The sequence below is a fragment of the Pteronotus mesoamericanus genome, unplaced genomic scaffold (genome assembly GCF_021234165.1).
Source record: "Pteronotus mesoamericanus isolate MK-2021 breed Mesoamerican mustached bat unplaced genomic scaffold, CSHL_Meso_final contig_349, whole genome shotgun sequence".
In the NCBI taxonomy this organism is placed as follows: Eukaryota; Metazoa; Chordata; class Mammalia; order Chiroptera; family Mormoopidae; genus Pteronotus; species Pteronotus mesoamericanus.
In genome coordinates this window covers 274,602-299,717 of record NW_026555138.1, presented here as the reverse complement: position 1 = coordinate 299,717, position 25,116 = coordinate 274,602, and the positions used below count along the sequence as shown (strand labels likewise).

Genomic DNA, 25,116 nt, shown 5'->3' with positions numbered 1-25,116 from the left:
CCCCCGCCCGGCCCCGGCGGCAAGTCTGCGACTGTGTCCTGGCTCACCGAGAGCCGCGCTGTCCCGGCCGGCGCGGCTGACGCTGACTGCGTGTCCCTGGGCGCGGGCGCCCCGACTCCCGGCTGCCGGCCTGAGGGGGAGGGGTCCCCGAGGGCCTTGCTGGGAAGCCGGCCCTCCGTTTTGTTTCCCGGAAAACATCGTCACTTCTCCTCCGTTCCTGGACAGCGTTTTCGCGGGGTGCGGAATTTTCGGGTGGCCGCGGTGACCCGTCCCACAGCCCCCTGGCCCGCGGTCGCTGTGACGCCCGCCCCAGCTGAGTGCCACCCCCTCCGGAAGCCCGTGCTCTCGCCTGCCCTCTGGCGTTTTGTTCGTGGGATTGGTTCTCTGCAGTTTTGCTGGGACGCGTGGAGCGTGGGCGCGTCCTCCGTTGTTCGGGTCGGGCCTGCTCCCTGCTCGGGGTTCGCAGATCTGCGGGTTCGCCGCTTCCAACGGTTTTGGGAAGTTCTCATCCCGTGCATGTTCGCACACTGAGCCTCCCTCGCCCCCCACGAACCGCATCGGAACCCCGAGGTCCCGCGCAGCGAGCCTCCTCCGCTCCCGCCCGCCCGCTCGCCTGCCGCTGCCTGTGGGCGTCAGGTCTGCGCCGCCCGGAAAGGGGGCCTCCCGCCCGCCTCCCGCGTGGGGCCGCGGGGCAGCTGCGCGGGGACAAGGCGCCCGGGCCGGGCGGCACCGCCCACGTGCTGCTCGGGCCTCAGGCACCCCAGGGCGCGCGGCTGGTTCGGGCCGACCCGCAAGGGCACTTGTCGCGGTGTCCCCTTCCGCACGGAAAGGCGGACAGTTCCCGTTCACCTGCAGGGGGTCACCGCACAGCTGGTGTGCTGCCCGGAAAGGCCAGCGTCCAGCGCGTGTGTCACCGGAGTCCCTGAGGCTGCTGGGCCACGTGTTCCTGTGTCTCTGGGTGCCCCGTGCGCAGCGGGGCGCAGGCCGGGGCGGCGCCTCCCCAGAGCGGCCCGACCTGGCTCTGGCGGCCGCAGGACTCGCCCGGATCCGGTTCCAAGACGGCGAGTCCGCTGTGTCTCTGGACATTTCCTGAAGTTGCATCTCCCGCCTGAGTCTCCTCCTGTGAATCAATACTCAGTGTAAGAATTTCTGTATTCGGACGTAATTCCCTCACGTTCTTCATACTTAGTATTTGCCCGACTTTCTGTTTCCGTTTTTCTTATTCGTGGACGTTCACAGACGGGTCTTTTTCATTTTACAACTGTTACGAGAAGCTCTATTAGTTTTTCACCCAGCAGGGCCTTGCTGGGCGCCGACGCGGGGAAGGGAGCGGCATGGTGGCCTTCGGCACAGCTGCCGCCCGTGTCCCCTCCGTCCCCTGCTTGGCGGCCTCCCTCGGGGGCGCGTCCCCAGCAGCTGCTGGGCGCTGGCCTGGCGGCCCTGACCCCGCAGGAGCCCTGCTTCCCCCTCCTTGACACTGGTGGCTTCCCCCTTCTTAAGACACAGGCGTTGGGCCCGGCCGCACCCGAGGTGCCGGCTATTTCTGGGCCTGGTTTGCTCCTCTTTCAGTTCCTCCTCCAGGACAGATGTTCGGAGGTGCGTGTCCCCAGGCTCCCGGTGACAAAACGGGCCCTGCTCTGCTCCCATGCTCCGCACGCGCTGGGGGGGCGAGCGCCCGGGGCCGCCCGGTCGGCGCCGTCGTCTCCCACACCCCACGGCGGGAGGCAGCGGCGCGGGGAGGCCCGCGGCCCGACCACGGCACAGGGCCGCACCGCGGCCGCAACTGGCCGGGCCCGCGGCGGGGGCCCCGGGCCCGTGCTCCCCGACGCTCTGCCGCCTTTGCCTAGCGCCCCACAGCGACCTGTCTCCGCTTTGTGCTGGGAAGCAGAGTGGGGCGTAGGAAGGGCCTGGGGACAGCACGGAGAGCCTCTGCCCGCCCCGGGAGCTCCCCGTTGACCCTCCTCCGCGCAGCCCCCTGATGCAAAACGCTTACTGCAGGGAGCGCCTGGCGCGGGGGCTGCCTCCAGGGCGCCCGTCCTGGCCGCCCGGGGGCGGGTCCTCTGGGGTCCCCGCCGCCTCCGCCTCGGATGCTCCCGGGGCCTCAGGCTCCACGTGGCTGGTACATCTAGTGTCTGGGGAGCGTGATCTTGGCTCCGAGGCAGAGAAAAGGGGGCCTTGGGGGCAGGGTCGGGGGGAGCCGCGGCCGAGCCGCTGCTGCCCACTGCTGCCCCGGTTGCAAATCTCGTGGGGACCCTGAGGGTTTGGGGGACGCTCGTGGGTGGGGGCAGAAGGGCGTGGGCGTGGGAGCGAGAGCAGGCTGGCGGGGAACTTCCTTTAGAGGCCTTTGAAAGGCTGGGGTTTAGCCGCGGCTGGTGTGGCTCAGGGGACTGAGCGCTGGCCTGCGACCGAGGACGCGCCGGTTCTATTCCCAGTCAGGGCACCTGCCAGGGTTGCTGGCTGGGTCCCCGGTTCGGTGCGCTGTTTCTCCCCCCTCCCCTCCCCCTCTCGAAAAATAGTAAGTAAAACCTTACAAAAGGCAACGAAGACTGGGGGCTAGAGGATGTCTTAGGGGAGGGTGTCACTAGAACACTCCTCACCTCCGGGCCGATGTGCCACACGGAGCTCACTCACCGCTTCCTGTGGCCTCGGGTGTGGTTGGCAAATGGTGTTAATGGGACGTCGCTCCCCCTTTCCCTGAGTGGGCGACGGAAGCTCTTTAACCTGCGCTCAGGGTGCGGTGGGGCGAAGTGCAAACCATTTGCTCTTAAGAGCCTTGGTTCGGGGAAGGTGGGATTTGCTCGACGGCCGCAAACTGCGTGTGGCACCGTCTGTCTCAGTGTCCCTCTTCCCCTTGTCCCGCCTTCCCCAGCGGGACCAGAGACGGGGGAAGCGAGCGTCCCAAGCCATGGGGCCAGGGGGTGGGGGGCACCTCTCCGTGGCCAAACTCTGCCCGGTGCTCAGGGCAGGCGGCTTCCTCCCGAGTGCCCTCAGCCTGGTGCCCGGGCGCTGGGGCCTGGGGCGCCCAGCCCCTCCGCCGGGAGTTTCGGGGGGAGGGAGCATTAGCCTGGGCTGCCTGTCCTCTGCTTGACCAGAGAGGGTCTTCGTGTCTCTGCGTTCCCCCCTGGGACGCCCCCTGCCTCCGCTCCTGGGGAGCCCTGGGTCTTTGCCTGAAGGTGTCTGAGAAGTGGCGAAATCCCTTTTCTAAACAGCGCGCGTGGATGCGGTGACGTGACCACGTTACTCATCGAGCCACGGTGGGTCTCTCTGTTTTTCTATCGGCACTCGAGAACAGCTTCGCCTTGCTTTCACGGGGGCGGGCGGGGGCGGGGGGTATCGGGCGGTTGCCTTGTCACCCCAGCCCCGACAGCACGTGGAACCCGCAACCGAGGTAGGTGCCCCGACCGGGAATCCCAATCCGCTGAGCCGCAGCGGCCAGGGCAGCTCTGGGTCTTTCTCGGAAGAGGCCCTGGGCCCAGCCGGTTCAGCCCTGGGCGCTGCAGGACCCCCAGGCGGAGAGGGAAAGGCCCGGCGGAAAGAGAGAGGGGCCCCGGGCCCTCCCCCCGCCCCCTCCAGGAGGCGCCCCGAAGACCCGGAGAAAGATTTAGAAGCAAACCACCTTTTCTGATTGTCAAAGCACAAAGCCTCTAGTGCCAGGGACCAGCGCCACCCCCAGGTCCGGTCCACGTCTGGGCAGGTCCCCGGGGCAGGAATGCGTTCCGCCCGTCAGCCAGGCCAGCCGAGCGGCGGGTCGGTCACCTGGGCGTTCGACCGGAAGCAGCAGCAGACCTCTGCTTTCCCGGACAAAGTCCGGGCTTCCCTTCGTTCCGGGTTGTTTTCCTTCCTGCTACCTGAACTCTTTGGCCTGGAACTGAAGAGCCTGAGCCCAGTGTCTCTGACGCGCAGCTCACTGAGGGAAAAGGGTCTTTATTTCTTCCGTTAGGGACGACAGGCGACACTCCGCCAGTTTCAGCTGTGCACCCCAGCGATGAGGCGCCAATGAGCGATCGCCCCCCTAACCCTAGTGCCCGCCGGACTCCGCCCAGTGTTAACCGCGCTGACTCTGTTCGCTAAGCCGTACCTGACCCCCGAGACCCTCCTGGAACTCCCCATCAGTGCTTTCCTTCCCTTCGCCTTGGCCCCTCGCCCCCCAGCGCCGCCCCTCCGGCAACGTCAGAACGTGCTCTGCGGCTCCGAGCCTGCTCCCTGTTCTTCGCCAGACTCCACGTAGGAGGAGGATCCCAGGACATCAGCCCTCCTCTGTCTGGCTTACTTCCCCCAGCCGGCGCCCTCCCGGTCCATCCACCCGCGGGCATGTTCCATGGCCTGTGGGCACCCAGGCCGCCGCCTCCTCTCCACTGTGGCAAGGGCTGCAGTGGGTCCGTGGGTGCCTGTGTCGCCGGGAGAGACCTGGGTCTTCTTGCCGACCCGTGTGGAGCACCACACATCAGCCCGTCGTCCTTCGGGAGAAGAGGGGAGCCCGGAGGTCGGGAGGCAGGCCCCTCACGGTTCTCAGCACCGGCGGCTGCGTCACCGCGTTGTCCGGTTCTCCCTCCAGCCCGCGTGGCCCCGGCCCGGGCCCCCGGGCGAGGGTCCTTCCTCCCCGCTGTCTTTCCCCACGGTTGCCGCGGGGCCCGGAGCGAACCCAAGCTGAGCTCTCACGCACCCACCGGCCCGCACGGCGTCTCCCTCTCGCTTTCCTCTTCCCACCACCACGTGCCCCGAGGCGCCTCGCTCGGCCGCCGCGCCCGGCTCCCCACCCCGGAGGGCCTCCTGCCCCGCAGCCACGTGGCGGGCGCCTCCGGCAGGCGCTGCGGCCCCGGACGTCCTGGGTCCCGCGTTTCGCAAACCCTCCTGGGTGGCCTTGCTGATGTGCAAAATAACCAGCCTGGCAGCCGAGGAAGAAGCTGCCCTGCAGCGACTGGCGTGCAGAGCCCCTCTCAGTGGCCGCGTTGGGGGTCTGACAGGAAGCGGCCCCGCGGGTCCCTGCAAAGCACCTCAGAGGCCTGGCTCCTCGGCTCCCGCCCCCCGAGGCGGCCGCCGGGGGGTGGGGACGCGACAGGAGCCAACACGCCTCTTGGGCACCCCAGCTGCTGGGCCCCACTACAAATCCCCTTTGGGGGGCCTCGCTGCACCCTGTTCCACACGCCTTGTCCACGAGGGCTTCCCGTTTCTTCAGATCAATAGCCAGCAGTGGAGCGGCCGCGTCCTCCCTGGCCCCTGGCGTAGCCTCTGATGTCAACCGTATTTCGTCTGGTACCAGTACTGCCACGCCGGCTTGTTTTGTGTGTTTCCAATTTCGGGAAATATCCTTTTGCTCCACTCCGCGTGTGCCTTTTTCTTTTTCTTTTAAGCTTTTGTTCGTTCGTATTAGGAAGAGGGAAGGGAAAGGAGGCAGAGACGCAAAGACACAAGGAAGTGAGAGAAACGTCGATGGGCTGCCTCTGCACCGCGCGCCGCGGGCACCGAACCGCGGCCCGGGCCTGTGCCCTGAGCGGGGCTCGAGCCCGGGACCCGCCGCTTTGCAGGACGCCCTGCAACCCCCGGGCGCCGCGGGCCGGGGTCGCGAGTGTCCCCGTGAGGGGAGTGCCCTGCACGCGGCGGGTGCGCGCGTGTCGCCCGGTATCCCTTCAGCACCCCGCACCCCGGGACTCTGTCCGTACGGGGACTTCCCCGACAGCGGATACGGGGAGGGGCTCTGCGCCCAGTCAGGCGTCTTTGTGCGCGGCGGCCCCTCCGGCCGAGCGCCTCTGCGCTGCCCGCCCGCGGCCGGAGCTCGACGGCCGAACGCCGAGCGCGCCCACGTCCGCGCCTGAAGGAAGCAAAGGCCGCCCCGCTGGCCGCGCGCCCGGAGGTCCGCGCCCTCCGCCGCCGCCCCTCCTCGCTCCCCGCAGGGGCCCGTGAGCCCCCGAAGCCCCGCACTGGGCACGGAGCCCCGCCGCGCCCCGTCCCTGACCCACCCCGCGCACGTGACTTCGGGGAAACCGAGAACTGCGGCGCGGGCAGGCGGGGCGGCTGGGACTCGGCCCCCTCGCCCCGCCTCCGCCCCTTTCGCCCCGCGGCCCGCCTCCGCCGCGAGCGCCCTCCGATCCCGGAAGGCCTGCTGCGTTCCGCCGCCCTTCGCCGCCCGCGCCCCGCTCCCCGGCCCCGCCCCTTCCCCGCCCCGCCCCGCCGCGGTCTGGACCAGCCCGGGAGGCAGCAGGCGGGCTGCACCGCCGCCTTCTGGACAACCGCCACCCGGCCGCGAGCCGCGGCACACGGTCTGGTCCCGGCCACCGCGTCCACGGTCCCCGGGACGCGCCGGGAAACACATTCCCCTCCCGGCACGGCACACGAGCCGCCCGGCGGCTCAGGGCCCCTCGGCCGCGCGCGGGCTGCGCACCCAGAGCCTCGAGCCCGCGCCCTCGCGGCGGGAGGACCCGGGCGCCCGGCGGGGACGTGCGGTCCTGCGGTGCCCCCTGGCGGCCGCCCGGGCAAACGGCGGCCGCAGCGCCTGAGCGCGGCAAGGTGTCGGGCTGCGAAGTGGCGTCTCCCGGGGGAGCTGTGGTCAGATCGGCGCCGTCAGTGCCCCAGTTGCAAGGGCAGGGAAGGCGTTAGACTCCGTAAGACCCGAATTCTGACTTGCTCCGCGTTCTGACCCAGGTGGGCCCCCCGGCGCGTTTCTGATGAGACCGAGGCCCCAATGAGGACGCGCTTTACCTGGGGGGCCCGGAGGTTCTCGGTTTACCCTGTGGCTGTTGGCCCCGCGCAGTGGGGACGACCCGCCGAGGGGCCGGAGGAGCGCGGCGGGACAAGCCCCTGCTGGCTGGGTGTCGGGCCGGTGCCGCCGAGGCGGGATCGCTGCGTTCTGCCGGAGTCCTTCCGCGGTGCCCATCAACCCGCGGACACCCCCCTCGCAGCGCTGCGGGTCCCCCCTCCCGCGAGGACACCCTCGTGCGAGAGCCGCGGGACAGGTGTCACGCCCCCTGCCACAGGGGCCGCGCGGGTTGGTCGAATAGCCAGTGGGGAGCCGGGCGCGTGCAGGGGCTGGGAGGTCAGCCAGCTCTCGAGGGCCACCCACCCGCTTGAAGAGGAATTTGGGCAAGTGTCCCCAAGAGTTGGGGACACACCCGCAAGAAGGTCTAGGCTGAGTCCTCAATGAGCTTCAAGGGTGGCAGGGCACAGAGCCGCAGAGAGGGAAACAGGACACTTACTGAATTTGTGAGGCGGGAAGCTGCATAAACTGATGGGGGGCGAGAGGCGGATGCGCGCCCAGGGCCCCCCCCACCCGGCCAGAGGAGAGGCCGGGTCACGGCCCTGGGGTGAGCACGGGCACTTGCCCAGCAGCTGGGGAGCGGAGGGGCAGGGGTTGGGCCAGTCTGGGTGCAGGGCAGCAGCGGAGCCTGTGTTTTGCGGGTGCGGAGCTGACTCAGTGGCTCCCATGGAAGCGTGAGCTGCTGACGACCCAACGCTGCATGTCACCTGGCACCGTTCCGCAGGTGCCAGCAGTGCCAGGGAGGATCGGGAGGGCAGCGTCTGGCCTCCGCGGCAGAGCCGGGGCTGCCGGCAGGGGCTGCCTTCGGTGAGTACACACGTGTGTACATACAGGGGCCAGAGCACAGCTGAGGGGTCCCGGGTCTGCGGCCAGCAGCGACCCTGCCCATCCCTCCCGGGGTGGGGAGCAGCTGAGGGTGGCTGTCCAAGGCCCCTTCGCTTGCCTGAAAGCTACAGAGTCCACTCATCCGTGGGCCACCCGCCCTACGGCCGGGCCGTCGGCAAGGCCCCCTGAACAGCCCTGCCCTGAGCTGAGCCCTAACTGTCAGGGGCCGGGCCTCCCGTCGCGGGCCTGACACGCGGACGGCCGGGGAGCACACCCTCTGATGGCCACGCGTGCCCCATCGGCCCGCCTTCACGGTGAGGAGGCCCGCAGTGCCGACCTCTGCCAGGCTCCCTGGGTCCCGACCCAGATCAGGAGCCTGGGGGTGCCCATCTGAGGGCCTGCCGGTGACAATAACCCCGAACAGCCAGAGTGGCTCCCCTCTCGGCCCCGAGGATCCTCAGGCTGTTTGCTGTCCTCCGTGACCCACACGGATGCCGGGCCGAAGCTGCTGGCCTTTGGGCTGTGCCATCTTACTGGCCTGGTAGGGAGGGCCCAGTCCGCTGGCCCTGGGCGCGGACCCCTCTCCCCAAAGCCAGTCCTCACCCTGCTGCCCCGAGCCAGGAGTCTGGCGTGCACCAGGACAAGCTGGGGGCCAGGGAGGGGACTCGGTCCGGGGGCTCAGTGGCACTTTCCAGAGGCGATGCGGCCCGTCCCCTTCACATCTCAGCGTGCAGCCCCAGGTCGGGCTTGGTGGGCATCTCCAGCTCTTCGGCTGCTCAAGCCACGTAAGCAAGGTCAACGAGCATCGGCAGCCTGTTCCTGGCTGATCCCCAAACCCCACTTGGACACAAATCAAAAAATAAGTCCCAAGAGAGATAAGAGAAATAAAATGAAAACACAACTTATCCAAAGTTTTGGAATGCAGCAAAAGCAGCTCAAAAGGAAACCCTGCTGTTGAGTGCACATCCGAGAAGAAAGGCCTGAAAGCCGTCTCCCAAAGCCCCACCTTAGGGAACCAGAGAAGGAAGAGATGGCATGAGCCTAAAGAACAGAAAACAATAAATACTGAAACTGGAACAGAAATCGGTGGAATAGAAAACAGGAAAGCAATTTTTAAAAAATCAGCGAAACCACAGCTGGTTGGTTATCTGGGGGCGGGCCGGGGAACATCAAGACGCCTGATCCGCCTGTGGTTAGGTGACAAGAAATAACGAGAGGATACAGAGGTCACTGCCCTGAGAAGTGAAAGACCAGTGGCTGCGGCTGACCCCCCGGCCGTAGCAGGGACGACCAAGGGCACCGTGCACAGCCACACGCCCACACATCTGACAGCCGAGATGGGATGGGCCAGTTTCTACATGGGCTGGTACTGGAGCTCACACAGGGGAAAACCAGTAAACAAAATAGACCTGTATTTATAAAATAAATCGAAGCAATAATTAATAACCTTCCAAACAAGAAAGCACTGGGCCCAGAAGCTTCCACTGGTGAATTGTGTTAAACTTTTAAGGAAGAAATAGTATCCATTGTCTGCAATCTTTTCAGTGAGATAGAGACAGGGAAAATGCTTCTAGCCTCATACTGAGGCCAGCATGACCCTAAGGAAGTCAAAACCAGACAAAGACATAAGAAGAAAATATATATATATATATGTGTGTGTGTGTGTGTGTGTGTGTGTGTGTATATACACACACAGATCACTGCAGACCAATACCTCTTGTGCATAAGTGCAAAAACCCTCAACAAAAAATAAGCAAATCAAATCCAACAATGAATCGTATTCCACAAAAGAATTCATGTGTCTACCAAGTGAGACTGATCCCAGCTGTGCCAGGTTGTTCTAGTATTTTAAGAGTTAATTAATGTATTTCACATCTACAGGCTAAGGAAGAAAAATAACATGACCTCATCAATTAATGGCAAAAAAGCACTTGACAAAGCCCGACACCCATTCATGATTGAACTCTCAGCACACTGGGAATGGAGGGGAATCTCCTCAACTTGATGAAGACCAGCTACCAAAAACCACGCCAACAGCATCACACTTACTTGTGAGAGTCCAGGTGCCGCCCCCCTGAGCTCGGGAACAAGGCACGGATGACCCCTCTGGTCTCTCCGATTCACCTTCGTATTGGAAGCCCGGGACCATGAAGTAAGACACGAAGAGTAAATAAAATATATACCCATTGGGAAAGAGGAAGCAGAACTCTCTTTCTTTGGGCCTGACGTGACCACCTGTGCAGAAACCCAAAGAACTGAGGCACAGGCACGCCCCACGCCTGGAGGAGGGACTGCGGCAAGGCCGCGGGACTCGGGATTAGGCGCAAGAGCCCAGGGGCTACCCCCCCACCCCGCGCACTGGCGCGGCCCGCGGATGCCTGACGTTCACACACAGTGCCGTTTGCATCAGCCCCGCGTAAGGAACTGTGACAACAGACGTACGGGATCGACATGAAGGGGACGAGAAAACTTCAAGGAAAGAGACCAAAGGTCTAAATCAAAGGACAGGTATTCCAGCAGCTCAGCGTGAAGATGTCGGTCCTTCCCAACTTGACTTAAAGATTCAGTGCCATCCTGACCTAAGTCCCAGCACGCTATTTCGTAGATACTGACAAACCGATTCTCAAGTTTATAGGAAACGTCAAAAACCCAGAACGGCCAGCACAAGCTGAAGAGAACCACACCGTTGGCTGACTGACGCTCGGAGACCAGCCCCGCGGCCGCAGGAATGCAAACGGCCAGGCCTTGGCCTGAGACCAGGCAAACAGAGGCCTGGAAGCAGAGCCGCACGGACACGGTCGCCTGCCGGCGACGGAGCCGCGGGGGCCCTTCGAGGGAGGGGGCGCAGCGGGAAGGGAGAGGAGCTGTCCGGGGCCCTGGGCTTCCGACGCGGTCCGTGAGTCCGCGCCCAGACCTCGCACCTTTCGCAAAAATTAACTGCCAGTTCAGCGTGGACCCCCATGTAAAATGCAGGACTATAAAACATTGTAAAAGGTAAAAAGGAGAAACCCTCGATGAGCCGGTTCAGCAATGATCTTTAATGCCATCATAAGTACAACCCATGAAGGACAAAATTGGTAAGTTGGACTTTATTAAAATTTAAAAATTCACCCTGGCTGGCGTGGCTCCGTGGACTGAGTGCTGAACCAAAGGGTCCCCATTCGATGCCCAGGCAGGGCGCAGGCCTGGGCTGCGGGCCAGGTCCCCAGCAGGGGGCGCACGAGAGGCAACCACAGGTGGATGTTTCTCTCCCTCTGGGTCTCTCTCCCTTCCCCTCTCCCTAAAAATAAATAAAATCTTTTTTAAAAAATTCAAAAATTTTAAAACTTCTCCTCTGCTAAATATATCAAGACAATGAAAAGACAACTCGCAGATTAGGATCATCTATTTCCAAAACAGATATTTGATATAGTATCCAAAATATACAAAAAACTCTTAAAAGTCAATAATAGGAAAACAACCCAGTTTTAACACGAGCAACAGGTCCAGACAGACTTCCCCAAAGGAGACACGGCCGGCGGGCTGACAGCGCCCGGAGGCTGAAGCTGGCGTGGCCTGAGCAGCAGAGGGCGGGCAGAGCCCGGGGCGGAGGCCTGGACGCAGCTGGTGAGCAGGAGGGGCCGCCGTCCGTGCAGCAGCGAGCACGTGGCGCCCCTGGCCCTGAGGACGGGGGGGGGGGGGCGGTGCCGGTGGGGTCTCTGTCCCGTTCCCGCCTCCCGGAGGCAGCTGGCCTGATGGAACAGGGACAGAGCAAGGGACAGGCTTTGGGAGACACGGGGCACCAGCTGGAGCCGGCGTCAGGGCCTCAGGTGCAGCAGAGGCTCTGGTTCGGCAACGCGTGGCCTTTCCCATGGGTCCCAGGCCCAGGCGTGCGCAGGTGGAGGTGGCAGCATTGTCATCCCCGGCACCGAGGCACCTTCCTCCCCACTGGCAACTCAGGGCCCTGCTGGTCCAGGCTCCTCTGTCCAGAGAGAGGACAGCTCTAGGGTGACAACGACCCTGGTACCCAAATCCCCACCTGAGACCCCTCTGTCCTGGGCAAACCCCAAACACTTTCACCAGCGAACACACGAGACAGGAAGTCGAGGCTGCCACTTCTCCGCGGGGAAGTGACCCTGTGCGGGTCGGCAGGAAGGGCCCCAGAAGGGAAGGCCCAAGAGGCAGGAGGCAGGTAGGGCGTCGGTGTCCAGCAGGAAGCGTCGGTGGAGAGCGAGAACCGGCCAGCACAGGCGCTGCCCAGGGTCTGAGTCACTCCAGCAGCTGAGGACAAAGGGCCAGGTGTGGAAGGTGGAGACAGACACCAGTGACACGCGTGTGACCGCCGGGGCCCCCTCAGGGACCAACACTCACCCAGCACTCACAGGCTCTCCCCCTGTGTCCCCCACCTCCCTTCCATCCAAAGTGACCTCCCATCTCAGAGCTTGTCTTCCGCCGGAGAGCTCAACGTCCTTAGAGAGCATGTGACTCAGGAAGTGTCACCTGAAGGCGGAGAAGGTGACGGGAAACCTTCCTCCCATCTGCCCTGGAAGACACGCCTGCTTGGGGCTGGGGTAGCTGCATCAGATCACACAGAAGCATGATTCTGCACTTGTGTTTATGTGGAGGTTAAACATGGTTTGGAACAAAGCGTGTGCGCGCCAGGCTGTCAAGAGCAGTGCCCGCCGGGCAGGTCCGTCGGCTCCTGCAGCTGGAAGCCGGGTGCAGCCGGGGCGGCAGCGGTGGGGGGGCTGTTCCTGGGGGGCTGCAGAGGGGAGGAGGCGCCTCCCGCCCGCCACGCCACCTGCCGGCTTCCTGGGGCTTGCTCATTTCTCGGAACAGCTGTCTCTTCCTCGAGGGCGGTCACCCCGGCCGAAGAACCCTCCCCTCCAATCCGCCGGCTTCGCCGCCGGTTTCCTCTCTTCGCAGCACTCGCCGCACCTGAAGCTACCGTTCGTGCATGACTTTGTCTCTGCTTAGACACGTGTAAATCCATGACAGGAGGGACCTTGCCTGCCCCTTCCTTCCCGTGTCCCCGAGGCTCGGCTGTGCCGGTCCTGGGGGCGGGCACGTGGGCGGGAGAGGGAGCACCCGCGGGCCGAGGGCAGCGTGAGGCGCACGCACAGCGGCGTCCGTGGCAATGCAGGAGTTTGGGGACAATGTGGGAAACGTGGTGAGATTTATAGCACAGTACTGTTAATGTAACATTAACATGTACACAGTTGGGCATGTATTTTAACCAAGGCACAGAGAGCATTTGTTAAGGGACGTGGAGGAGGGAAGGCGTGGGAATGGGAGGTGCCGGCAGGGCGCTTTGAAAGACAGAGGAGAGAACGACAGAAAGAGAGGAAGGTGGCCAACGCCGTCATCGGCCTCGAGGGTAGAACCGAAGGACGGGGGCACCGGGGCGGGGACGGCGGGCACCGTGAGACCAGACGGCGACTTCCTGGACAGTCCTCCCAGGGTGACAGGCGGTCCCCGTCCCCTCCTCAGACCGGGAGGCTGTGACGGCAGGTGGCCGAGTGGCGCGGAGCGGCTCACTTTGCCCGGTTTGCTGGAGCACGGAGGCCACCTCCCTGCAGCAGCCACCCTGAGGTGCTCTGCTGAATCATCCCGACGGAGCCCAGCCGTCTCCGAGGCACCGAAGACGCACAGAGCGCCCCCGGCGACCCAGCCCAGCCCCCGGAGCCACGCGAGCCGCGAGCGTCCTCCGCACGGGGGGCCCGCGACACTGTGGAGCAGAGGAAAGCGGTCCTGCGGGGCCTCAGGTACGGACCCACAGGGCGTGGCAGAGCCGCCTGACACCGCCGGCACCGGGGACGTGTGACCGCGCGAGAAAAGACGGGAACCAGGCGTGGGGTGCGGCAGCAGGGGAGGAGGTCAGGCTGGAGCAGGGCGGGGCGGGGCGGGAGCCACACCGGCACTGAAGCCAGCAGCCAGCGCCCACCGCCCTTCCGGCGGTTCCGGCGGTTCCGGCGCCTCCTGCCTGGGCCTCTTCTGTCCCTCTCCGCTCCACTGCCCCTGCCCACCTGGCCCCCGGCCCCCAGGCCAAGGTCCTCTGGCGGCTCCTCATCCTTCTCGGGGCGAAGCCATGCGCTTTTAGGCCGCCTCAGCCCCTGGCCATCCTCACCGCCCACCCACGTGGCCTGTCCCCGAACGGGCTTTCTCTCTCTACCTTGAGCCCCAGTCCTGGCTGGCTGTTTGCAGGGGGCTTGTTCCAGCTCCAAGACCAGGCTGCCCCCCATCTCCGGCCTTCGCCCCACACCCACGAAGCCCCTGGTGCTCCCATCATCCTGTTCTGCGAGTCCCCACTGTGCCCCCCACCCGCAGCCTGCGCCTCCCACGGACTCCACCCCTGTACACCCCGGTTCCCGAGCCTGCGTTCCCGCCCCCGTGTCCGCGAGTCGCGCGATCCTCTGCACCTCCACTTCTTCGCACCTCCCCATCGCCTGCGCATCTCCGACCCGTCCCGCCAAGCCCGGGTCCCCGTACCTCCCCGTGTCCCCTCCCCGCCCCCGCGCCCTGTCCGGCGTCTGCCGCCTTTTGTATCCCCCTGTCCTCGCGTCCCCAACCCTCCACACCTCCTCACACCCTGCAGCCTCCTGTCCGGTGCTCCGCTCCCACCCTATCCCGGTGGCCCGCGCCCCCGCGCTGCGCGGGCCGGCGCGCCCAGGTGGATGCGCGCGCGTTGCGTGGAGACGGGCGCCAGGCACACCCTAGCACGCCGGCCCGCCTCCTGAGCCGCGGATTGGCTTCCCGCGGGCCGGCGGGTCCCGATTGGCTCGCGCCGCGCGCAGGCCGGGCCCGTTTCACGGTGGGTAGCACCGCATCGTGGATGCTGCTTAGTCCCGTCGCGGCCCCCAAGAGCGTGGAGCCCCAGCGGCCGGGCGGGGCCGGGCGGGGGCACCGCCTGAGGCGTTCCGCCGCCCACCCCGGGCCCGCGGCCAAGGGCAGCCTGGGGTCGCGGCCGCCGCCCGTGGCGGCGGGCGGCGGACAAAGAGCCATGCAGGGCCGAGGGATACGGCGTGGAGCGCGCGGGAGCCGCTGAGCGCGGCCCGGGGCGGGGCGGACCGGCCGCGATGCCGTGGTTCCCGGTGAAGAAGATCCGCAAGCAGATCAAGCTGCTGCTCCTGCTGGTGCTGCTCACCTGCGCCGCGTGGCTCACGTACGTGCACCTGAGCCTGGTGCGCCAGGGCCGCGCGCTGCGCCAGCGGCTGGGCTACGGGCGAGGTACGGGAGGGAGGCGCGCGCCCGGGGGCGGGGGGCGGCGAGGGCCCCGAGCAGGGCCGGTCCGGGCCCTCCTAGCGTTCGGCTCCCGGCGTGGGCCGGACTCGCCCGCAAGACCTCGTCCGCCCTTCCCAGCGAGGCCGTATTGGGGCAGGGGACGCGGTTCGGCCTGCGCCGACACTCGGCGACGTCATCAGTGACGAGCGCGACCCTCTGGGGAGCGGCCCAGGAACTCGGCGGACTCGGCTCTGGCCTGGAGCCGGCAGTGACAGGGTTAACGGGGCTCCTGCAGGGTCCCTCAGGCGCGCTGGGATTTCCAGGCGCCGAGCTCGGCTGCCGACTCCACCGCTTGCCTGGGTACTTAGCGGAGCCTCGGGTTCCCCCACCTGCCGGGGGCGAGGGGCAGAGAGCCTTTGGAAGCGTCCTGGAGGGTGTGCCCGGGTGCCCCTGTGATCCGGGACGGGTGCTGGGGGAAGGCGTGGCGGCGCGAGCCAGCCTGGGGTGCGCGCGCCCCCGCTCCGGAGCTTGCCCTCCAGTGGGGACAGACAGTGCACCCAGCAAGCACTTCGCGGAGCTCCGTGGGCAAGGCCTGGGGGTCTAGGGGGCGACCTGGACGGCCTCTGGGAGGTGTCGACCTTTGACACAACACTTGGGGAAGAGTACCCCAGCAGCAGGGACAGAACCCTGGGCCCTGAGGAGGGAACGGAGGGAGGCAGGGAGCCACCTGGGGCGGAAACATCCCAGCCAGGCAGCCGACCCTCCTCCAGGAAGCGGGGTGTCCTTAGGACGGGGGAGGGGTGAGAGTCAGAACAATGGCTTTGACTCACCACGTCCGGGGCCCCTCCACGGAGGGTCCCAACCGCCCTGCCCAGTCCCAGTTTGGCCCCGCGTGCCGAAGCCCTTCTGCCTCCCCGTGGTGTGCCTGACGCCCGGCCCCCCAGGCCCCATGCCAGAGGTCTGGGCTTGTGCCCTGGCAAGCCATGCACCTCACGGCCACCGCCCCCTCAAGAGGCCTCCGGCCCTGCTCAGCCCCTGGAAGAGGCACCCCCGCCCCAGCTCTCAGTGAGCAAGGCAGGGCCACAGGGCACGACACCGGCCCCCTCCCCACCTGCCTGTGTGGTTTTCGGAGCAACCACAGTCCTCCCCAGCCTGACTTCCTGAGCAGCCCGGGGCCCTAGCTCAGCAAATGGGAGGGGTGGCGGCATGGGAACCCCACTCCTTAGACACTGAAGCTGAGCGGGAGCTGTTCAGGGTCCTGGAAGATCGAGCCTCAGGCGGCACCTTCCTGGAGCAGCCCCAGCCCCCGGGGCTCAGCCACGTGAGCCCACCCCCAGGGCAGCTGCCCCCGGTGCTTGGGCGGGTCAGTGCTGTCTGCACTTCCACCGGGAGGCCGCCTTGGATGGGGCAGCAGGGTTACTGTCCCCTGTCCCGCATCCTGTGCAGGCAGACGTCCCCACGGGAAGGGAGGCGGGGAGCCTGTCTGGGCCTCGCTGTGCTGGGGCTGAGCCCTGCGGGGCCCCGGTGCCGGCCTGGGCTGGGACCCCACCACAGGAAGCCCCCAAGGGACAGGCCCTGGAACAGCGTGGGGAACCTGGGCCGGGCATCCCTGGGGGGCGCAGAGGTGGGGTGCAGTGAAGCCTCCCCTTAGAGGCGTAGGTCCCGGGTTTGGACGCCCCAGGGGTTGGCCTGGGGGTTGGGGGTGCAGAGGTGGTCTGCCTCAGGCGAAGGGGCTGGCGTTCGCCAAGCTCTGGAGACGTCCACAGGCAGACCTGGGACGGGCTCCTGGCAACAGCCGCCTGGCCAGGCCGCCTCGGCCTCCGGTCCCCAGAAGCCAGAGCAGTGTGCCTTCCCTCCTCTGCCCAGGGTGCAGCCAGGGCTCCTTTGGCCCCAGGGCCTGGTTTCAAGGGCAGCAGGTGGCACTGCCACTGCTGGGGTGGCTTAGCCTCAAGACAGCAAGCTCCTCTGCTAAGCAACCCTTAGCGCTCCATCCTTGAAAGGGAGGCAGACACAAAACATCCGGGACCACGGGAAGAGTGCCGAGGGCACAGCGCAGCCCTGGGGGTCTTCCTGGAGGGGGAGCCACTGATGAGGCTGGCCAGCTCCCTCACACCAGCCAGGGGGCTGCAAAAGCCAGGCAGAGGGCTCCCGGCCCCTGCCGGGGGCCGAGGCGGAAGGACCCAGCGCCTGCCCTGCTGCAGGGCGGGGCGCCCGGTAGCACGGGGAGGGTGGACCTCGGCAGGGGACTCTGGCCTTCCTGCCCTGGTCCAGCCACATGGGACGGGGGTGCCTGACCCCAGCAGCAGGGGCTGTGGCCTTGGAGAGCGCCTGAGCCCTGGTCACACCCACGTGTCCCCCTCAGACGGTGAGAAGCTGGCTGGTGGGACCGACGGCCGGGGTGTCCGGGTGGCGCTGTCCACCCAGAGGGCGGAGGACTCCAGCGAGAGTCGCGAGGAGGAGCAGGCGGTGAGCTGGGCCCTGGGGGAGAGCCCGGGTATCCCGTCCAGGGGGGACCCCGAGTCCCGTGGTAGGGGCCGCGAGCGTGGAGAACCCAGTGCAGCTCGGGCGTGGCCCACACTCCGGCAGAGGTGGGCAGGGGCCGCCGGCTGGGGGGCCGCTGGGGGGCTGTGAGCCCCGTCCCTGCCTTCTCATTGCTCAGCTTCGACCCTGGTGCCGTTTCTCCTGTAGCCCAACGGCCGGGACCCAAACATGCTGTTTTCTGGGGGAACCGGAAGGCCACCCCCGCTGAACCTCACCCATGAGGCGCCCCCGTGGCGGGAGGAGGTGAGCTGGGAGCCTGCAGTGGCCTGGGGGGCGGGGCCGGGCCGGGCCGGGCAGGCTGTGCAGAAGGTAAGACCCCTCCCTCCGCAGTACAAGGGGCAGGTGAACCTGCACGTGTTTGAGGACTGGTGCGGGGGCGCCGTGGGCCACCTGAGGAGGAACCTGCACTTCCCGCTGTTCCCTCATGTGAGTGCCGGGCACAGGGGACAGCTGGCCTTCCGGGGTGGGCAGGGGGCCAAGCTCGTGCTGACATCGGAGGTCACTGCCCCCAGACGCGCACCACCGTGAAGAAGCTGGCCGTGTCCCCCAAGTGGAAGAACTACGGACTCCGGATATTCGGCTTCATCCACCCGGCAAGAGATGGTACGGGGAAGGGGGCACCAGGGGGCGTGGGGGGGCGACGGGGAGGGTGCCCTGAAGGGCCCACCACCTCCTGAGCCCCTGCCTCGTGGCCTAGGAGACGTCCAGTTCTCTGTTGCTTCGGATGACAACTCTGAGTTCTGGCTGAGCCCAAACGAGAGCCCGGCAGGTGCCCAGCTGGTGGCCTTTGTGGGCAAGGTACGCGCCCCCCGCAGCCCCAACCTGCTCCGCCCTCCACCCACCTGCCTCGCTCTTTCCTGGGCACCCTGTGGCCTCGGTCCCTGTCTCCTGCAGCCTCCTCCAGCCTCTCAGAACAGGGGTGGGGTGGTCTGGCGCCCCAAGAAGAGGGTGAGCCCCCTCCTGTTGCCCTCCAGACCGGCTCCGAGTGGACGGCGCCTGGAGAGTTCACCAAGTTCAGCTCCCAGGTGTCCAAGCCCAGGCGGTGAGTGGCGTGGGGCCGAGGGGCAGGTCCTGAGCCCCCTCCTCTGGGCTCCTGGGGCGTGGCCAGGCACGGCCCTGACTCCCTCTGTCCCCAGGCTCATGGCCTCCCGGAAGTACTACTTCGAGCTGCTGCACAAGCAGGACGACCGGGGCTCAGACCACGTGGAAGTGGGCGTGAGTGCGCCCCAGCCCCCTGCCTCCCCCTCCAACCACCGGCCCCACCAAAGGAAAGACGGCTGTGGACCCTGTCCCCAGGAGCTTCCCTTCCCGTTGACGGGGAGGTTGTCAACACTGCTGGGAGGCTTCCTGGAGGAAGTGGCCCTGAGTGAGCCTTGAAAGATGAGAGACTCACAGGGCCGTCTCACGGGGGAGGGGCCGGGGTGGGGCTGCAGCGCGACCTTGGCCGCCCAGACATCCGAGACTGAGGCCGCTGGATGTGCTCTTCAGGCCACCGTGTGGAGAGATCCTGGGGCCATGTGTCCGGGGCCTTCGGCCACTGGACGGGGCGGGGGTGGGAGAGGGGCAGGACAGAGGGCCTGAGGCTGGCAGAGCGTGGGCTGGTGACCACAGCGGCCGAGGCGCCCGCAGCCCCACCCTGGGATGCCCCAGGTGTCTGGTGCGCCTGCCGTGCCGCCTGCCCGGCAGAGGGTCCAGGTTAAGAGGCCACCTGCGGGTGTGGAGGGCATCGACGGGCCCTGGACGAGCTGGGAAGGGAAGAGGGCCCGGGACAGCCCCCAGGAGCCCCAGCGTGAGGGGTGGGGGCGGGGCAGGGTCTGCTAAGGAGCCTGGGAGCTGCCCCAGAGGTGGGGGCAGGTGCCGGCTCTGGCCCATGGAAGGCCAGCCTCACCTCTGGGACAGCAGCAACTGCAGATGGGGGGAGGGAGCACTCGGGTGTCAGGGAGGCCTGAGTTGGGCCAGGATGCCCTTACCTGACAGCGGGGCCCCAGCCTCCTGCGCCTCCCCGGTTCCCCGCGGCCCCTTCGCGGGACCCCTGCAAGCTTCCTGCCCCCACCAGTCCCCACTGTCTCGTCAGGGAAGACCCACCCCTCCGTGACCCCGCGGGGCTCCCACCCCCGCCCCGCCCGCTGGCCCTGACCACCGTCTCTGCCCCGCAGTGGCGAGCCTTCCTGCCCGGCCTGAAGTTCGAGGTCATAGGCTCTGCGCACGTTTCCCTGTACACAGGTGCGGCCAGCACCCCTCTGAGGGGTGGGGCGGGCCCTTGATGAAGGGCCCTTTCGGGGTTGCCTCTGGAGGTGCGCAGGGAGAGGCAGGGGTCCTGAGCACCCCACACACCCTTCCGCCCCCAGATGAGTCAGCCCTGAAGATGGACAACGTCGCCCACGTCCCGCAGTCCCCAGCCAGCCACGTGGGGGGGCGCCTGCCGCTGGAAGAGCCCAGAGCCGACATGCTGAGGCCTGACCCCCGAGACACCTTCTTCCTCAGTGAGAGGGGGCCCGCAGGGTGGGGAGGGCAGCGGGGGGCTCTGGGCGGCCAGGCTGAGACCCCCCTCTTGCAGCCCCTCGGGTGGAGCCGTCAAGTCTGGAGAACGTGCTGGAGCCCTGCGCCTACGCGCCCACCTACGTCGTCAAGGACTTTCCTATCGCGAGATACCAGGGACTGCAGTTTGTAAGTGCCGCTCGCCAGGACGTCCCGGTCCCTGAGATCCGGGCCCTCCCCCCCAGGGTCCCCTGAGCCCTCTGCGCCCTCTGCCCAGGTGTACCTGTCCTTCGTTTATCCCAACGACCACACGCGCCTCACTCACATGGAGACGGAGAACAAGTGCTTCTACCGCGAGTCGCCGCTGTACCTGGAGAGGTGGGTGGGGCCGCTCGGGGCGGGGGGGCGGGGCCTCTGCCTGCGGGGCAGACTCTGATGCTCCGCGCCCCCAGGTTTGGGTTCTATAAGTACATGAAGATGGACCGGGAGGAGGAAGGGGAGGAAGAGGAGCAGGGGCAGCGCCGAGCCTTCCTCTTCCTCAGCCCGGAAGGTGAGTGCCCCCCAGCGCCCCGGCTGGCGCCCGCGGGCGGGCCGGCCAGGCTAAGCGCGCTTTCCGCAGACTTCCTGGACGACGAGGACGACGGCGAGCTGCTCGACAGTCTGGAGCCCACCGAGGCAGGCCTGGCGCAGAGCGGCCGCCGCCACCCGGCCCCCAGCGCCCCCACGGAGGCCGGGGCCGCGCCGACCTCGCCCGCGCCCCCCAGCCCTGCGTACCAGCGGATGCCCCAGCGCGCGCTGAGCTGGGCCGCCCGAGCCGCCCGCCCGCTGCCCCTCTTCCTAGGCCGCGCCCCGCCCCCCCGCGCGGCGGCAGCCCAGCCGCCCCCAAAGGTCTACGTGACTCGGGTGCGGCCGGGCCTGCGGGCGCCCCCTCGGGCCCTAGAGCCGCGCGACCCAGGTGGCCCGCCCTGGCCGCCTTTCCCGGGGGTCTTCCTGCGCCCCAGACCTCTGCCCCGCGTGCAGCTTCGGGCGCCCCCACGCCCGCCCCGGTCACGAGGCTATAGGACCGGGGGCTCCCAGGCCACAGAGCTGAGGCCCCCCTCCCAGGCGCAGGCCACGCAGGGGAGCCGGGAGGGCGCGGCGCGGCTGCTGGGACACACAGCACCCACGGAGAACTTGAACACGTCTTCGGAAACACGGCCTGTCACCTCCTTCTTGAGCTTGTCCCAGGTGTCCAGGCCGCAGCTGCCTGGGGGGAAGGAGGAGGAGGAGGAGGAGGAAGGGGACGACGATGGGGCCCCTGGTGAGGAGGCCGCCTCGGAGGACAGCGAGGAGGCCGCCGGCCCGGCGCTCGGCCGCTGGCGTGAGGAGGCCATCGACTGGCAGCGCACGTTCCGCGTGGGCGCCGTGGACTTCGAGACGCTGCGCTCTGACTGGAACGACCTGCGCTGCAACGTGTCTGGGAACCTCCAGCTGCCTGAGGCCGAGGCTGTGGACGTGGTCGCTCAGTACATGGAGCGGCTCAACGCGCGCCATGGCGGGTACGGGGGTGGGGTGGAGGTGGGGACCCTGCCCCCTCGGGATCCTCAGCGTCTTCTCTCCTTTCTGGACCCCTCGTATACAGCCCAGGGGCCCTGTCCAATGGGGGAACCTCGCCCCCACGCACACCCTGCCCCCTGCCTGCGTTGGCTCCCCTGTCCTGTGCCACCCAATCCCAGCCTGTCACCTTGGATCCAAAAATGCTTCTCAGCCGTGCAGGCCACCCCTCCACCCCGGGGTCCACCTGAGGCCCCGGGGCCCTCCTCCCCGGCATAGGCCCCTGGGCCTTCCCGGCGGAGTCTCCTGAGTGCGGGGCTCCTGCCTCCTGGCCCTCTGGGGTCTCCCCCAGACCCCAGGCGCCCAGACCTGGCCTCAAGGGAGCACCAGCGGGTCGGCAGGGTTGGGCCGCGTGGTGACGGAGGGCGGAGCCCCACCGTGGGCCCGCAAGCCAGTCAGGACTCGCTTCCTCGCCTTGCGATCCATTCGAGCAGGACCGGGCTGAGCGGCTTGGGTGAAGGCAGCGGTGGTGCTGCCTCGGAGGGGAGCGGTGCCGGGGGGGGGGGCCCATGGGGACCTGCCTGGGGGGCTTGATGTGACCTTGGCGTGGCCACGGCAGCGTGGGCCGGCCTGGCTCTGGGGGTCGGGGAGGTTTGGTTCCAGAGGCGGCAAGGACACGCTTCCCCTTGGCGTTGCTCTTGAGAGCAGCTCCGTGTCCCCAGGCAGTGGAGCGGCCGAGGAGGGACAGGGCGGGCAGACCCAGAGCCTCTGGGGCAGGAAGTCCCGGGCCTTGGGGAGAGCGCGGTGGGCGCGGCTGGGCCCCTGAGAAGCCACGTGTGCTCCCAGCGTGGGGACGCACCTGCGAGGGCAGGACAGCGGGAAGGAAGACAGGCCTCAGTCAAGCTCAGGATCCTATTTTCCCAGCACAAGGAGGAGCCTCCCGTGAGGGCAGATTGGAGGGAAAGGAAGGTTTGGGGGGTGGGGCGGTCTGGGGCAGTGCAGGGCCAGCGGGGGCCTCTTCTCCCAGAACCAGGACAGCCCTGGGCCAGTGGCGGGGCGGGGGGCAGGGAGGCTCAGGAGAGCTGCCCAGGGCCTCGGAGCGGTCACACGGGGACAAGCACGCCTGGGGGGCGCCCCAGGACAGAGACACCAGGGGAAGAGGAAGTCTGGCCACCTAGTGTGAGGTGGAACAGAAGGCCCCCATTCAGGGACTGCTGAAGGCCCTAGATGGCCGCGATAGGCCTTGGGGCCTCGTCCTGCGTGTCGTGGGTGCCGCTGACTAGCTCTGAGCCTGCCGGGAGGGTCGCAGCAGACAGATGACCCGCGAGGATGTGGGCTGGCCGGTCGCCTCCCAGCGCGGACGGCCCTGGAATGGGGGTGCGCAGCGCGCGCCTGCCTTCGGGGAACCCCCTGGGGTGGAAGGTGTGACGGGGCCACTGGCAGGGCCTCCTTTTCCAAGGCTGGGCGCTGACTTGGCCTTGCCTCCCAGGCGCTACGCGCTCCTGCGGATCGTGAACGTGGAGAAGCGCCGGGACTCGGCGCGCGGGAGCCGCTTCCTGCTGGAGCTGGAGGTGCGGGAGCGCGGGGGCAGCCACCTGCGCCTGTCCGAGTACGTCTTCCTGCGTCTGCCGGGCGCCCGCGCCGCGGACGCCGACGGGGACGGAGAGAGCCCAGAGCCGGCACCCGCCGCCTCTGCGCGCCCCGACGGCCGCCCCGAGCTCTGCCGACCGCTGCGCCTGGCCTGGCGCCAGGACGTCATGGTTCACTTCATCGTGCCAGGTGCGCGCGCGCCGCGGGCGGGATGGGGCGGCTCGGGCGGGATGGGGCGGGGCAGAGCGGCCCAGGCCGCCTCGCAGGGAGCGGACGCCTACGTGGGGCCGGACGGGCTGAGTGGCCCCGCCCTCCAGTGAAGAACCAGGCCCGCTGGGTGGCGCAGTTCCTGGCGGACATGGCCGCGCTGCACGCACGCACCGGGGACTCGCACTTCAGCGTCGTCCTGGTGGACTTCGAGAGCGAGGACATGGACGTGGAGCGGGCCCTGCGCACGGCGCGGCTGCCCAGGTAATGGCGCCCCGACACACACCAGGGGTGGGCGGGCGCCCAGCGCATCTTCCCTCCCGGGGAGACGGGTTCTCCTGCGGCCAGGAATCCTCATCTGTCACCCCACCCCCAGCTACCAATACCTGAGGCGAACCGGAAACTTCGAGCGCTCGGCAGGGTTGCAGGCTGGAGTGGACGCGGTGGAGGTAGGTGGGCGGGGCGGAGGAGGCACAGGTGCCGAGGTCGGAGCGGCCTTTCCAAGGAGGGGCAGCCCGCAGACCTCCCTGCCACCCCCAGGATGCCAGCAGCATCGTTTTCCTCTGCGACCTGCACATCCACTTCCCCGCCAACATCCTGGACGGCATCCGCAAGCACTGCATAGAGGGCCAGCTGGCCTTTGCCCCCGTGGTCATGCGCCTGGGCTGTGGGAGCTGGCCGGGGGACCCACACGGTAATGCTGGGGTAAAATTCAGGCTCCCTGGGGCCTCCCATCCCCCGAGGCTGGCCTGGGCCCCATCGAGAGCCCTAAATGCCCTGTGGTGTCTAGGATGATGCCCTCCCCCGCCCCCGCAGAGTGCCCCTGGTACCCCCAGGGTCTTGCTCAGCCTCTGGGAGCCTCCTCCAGCACCCAGGCGTGGGCAAGGTTCCTAGGTTATGACCCACATGGAAGGGTGGCCCTGGGAGCCCCCTGTTGAGGGGACCCACCCCAGAACCCCTCCGGAGGTCCAGGGGCAGCTGCCAGGGAGCACGGTCTGAGGGTCCCCTCCGCCACCCAGGGTACTGGGAGGTGAACGGCTTCGGCCTCTTTGGGATCTACAAGTCGGATTTTGACCGCGTCGGGGGCATGAACACTGAGGAGTTCCGGGACCAGTGGGGCGGCGAGGACTGGGAGCTGCTGGACAGGTGACGCTCCGCCGGCCGGGGGCAGACTCCCGCCCCCTCCTCCTCCGCCCGGGCCCGGGGCCCCGGGGTCCTGGACCCTGCCCCAGGGCCCTGCAGACCAGGGACAGCCCTTGACCCCACTGTGCCCCCAGGCCCAGCGGGGACCGGAGTCCCTGCCCTCCCACGGGCCCCACAGCGGGACCCCTGACGGCGTGGCCCCGGGCAGGCGCCCTGACCCCCGTCTCCGCCCAGGGTCCTGCAGGCCGGGCTGGAGGTGGAGCGGCTGCGCCTGCGGAACTTCTACCACCACTACCACTCTCGGCGGGGCATGTGGGGCGCGCGCAGCCGCGGCCGGAAGGGCTCCCGCCGGGAGGCGCCCTGAGGACCGGACACCGCCCAGCCGCTGCTGTGGTCCTGAGCCTGCTTCCTGGGGCCCCGGGGGCGGGGGCGGGGAGCTCAGCGCGGGGACGCAGCCCCACCGCCTGCGCCTGCCCCTTCTGGCCCCGGAGGCCACCGGCCCACGCGCCCTTCCCCGGAGAGGCGGCCTGGACAGCAGGTCAGGCCCGGCTCAGCCTCACACTCTGTGCGATGATTTCTGTGAAATTTTGCCGTAGCAATGACATTGTTTTCAGGACTTCCAAGAGTTCGGTCTGTTCCATTTTTTATTCAGAATGAAATGAAATATTTTTTTTAGTTCTGACTGGTCCTCTGCCTGGCTCTCTTGGGAGGACAGAGACGGGCCTCCAGGGCAGCCAGAGAGCCCTGCGCCTGTGGGTGGCCCTGGGCTCTGTTGCTGCTCCCGAGGACCATTCCCAACTCACGGCTGCAGCCGGCATGCTGAGCCCACCCTCCACCCCCAAGACCAC

The 25,116-nt window shown here is 67.5% G+C and overlaps 1 protein-coding gene across 1 annotated transcript; it reads left to right on the top strand.

The window, feature by feature from the left end:
• The first annotated feature begins 14,631 nt into the window (after nucleotides 1-14,631).
• B4GALNT4 (beta-1,4-N-acetyl-galactosaminyltransferase 4) lies at nucleotides 14,632-24,632 on the top strand. The gene is made up of 20 exons (XM_054576792.1): nucleotides 14,632-14,782; nucleotides 17,139-17,242; nucleotides 17,465-17,560; nucleotides 17,648-17,743; nucleotides 17,830-17,920; nucleotides 18,015-18,115; nucleotides 18,292-18,359; nucleotides 18,454-18,532; nucleotides 19,474-19,540; nucleotides 19,666-19,800; nucleotides 19,875-19,984; nucleotides 20,073-20,173; nucleotides 20,248-20,345; nucleotides 20,415-21,333; nucleotides 22,818-23,107; nucleotides 23,236-23,389; nucleotides 23,502-23,574; nucleotides 23,666-23,819; nucleotides 24,145-24,271; nucleotides 24,503-24,632. The coding sequence occupies exons 1-20, from the start codon at nucleotides 14,632-14,634 to the stop codon at nucleotides 24,630-24,632; spliced, it is 3,144 nt and encodes a 1,047-aa protein (XP_054432767.1).
• The last annotated feature ends 484 nt before the right edge of the window (nucleotides 24,633-25,116 follow it).

Coding starts and splice junctions, on each gene's coding strand:
- B4GALNT4 (XM_054576792.1), top strand. CDS start 14,632: ATGCCGTGGTTCCCGGTGAAGAAGATCCGCAAGCAGATCAAGCTGCTG. Junction 17,561..17,647: donor CGCCCCCGTGGCGGGAGGAG/GTGAGCTGGGAG, acceptor CTCCCTCCGCAG/TACAAGGGGCAGGTGAACCT. Junction 20,174..20,247: donor TCGCCGCTGTACCTGGAGAG/GTGGGTGGGGCC, acceptor CCGCGCCCCCAG/GTTTGGGTTCTATAAGTACA.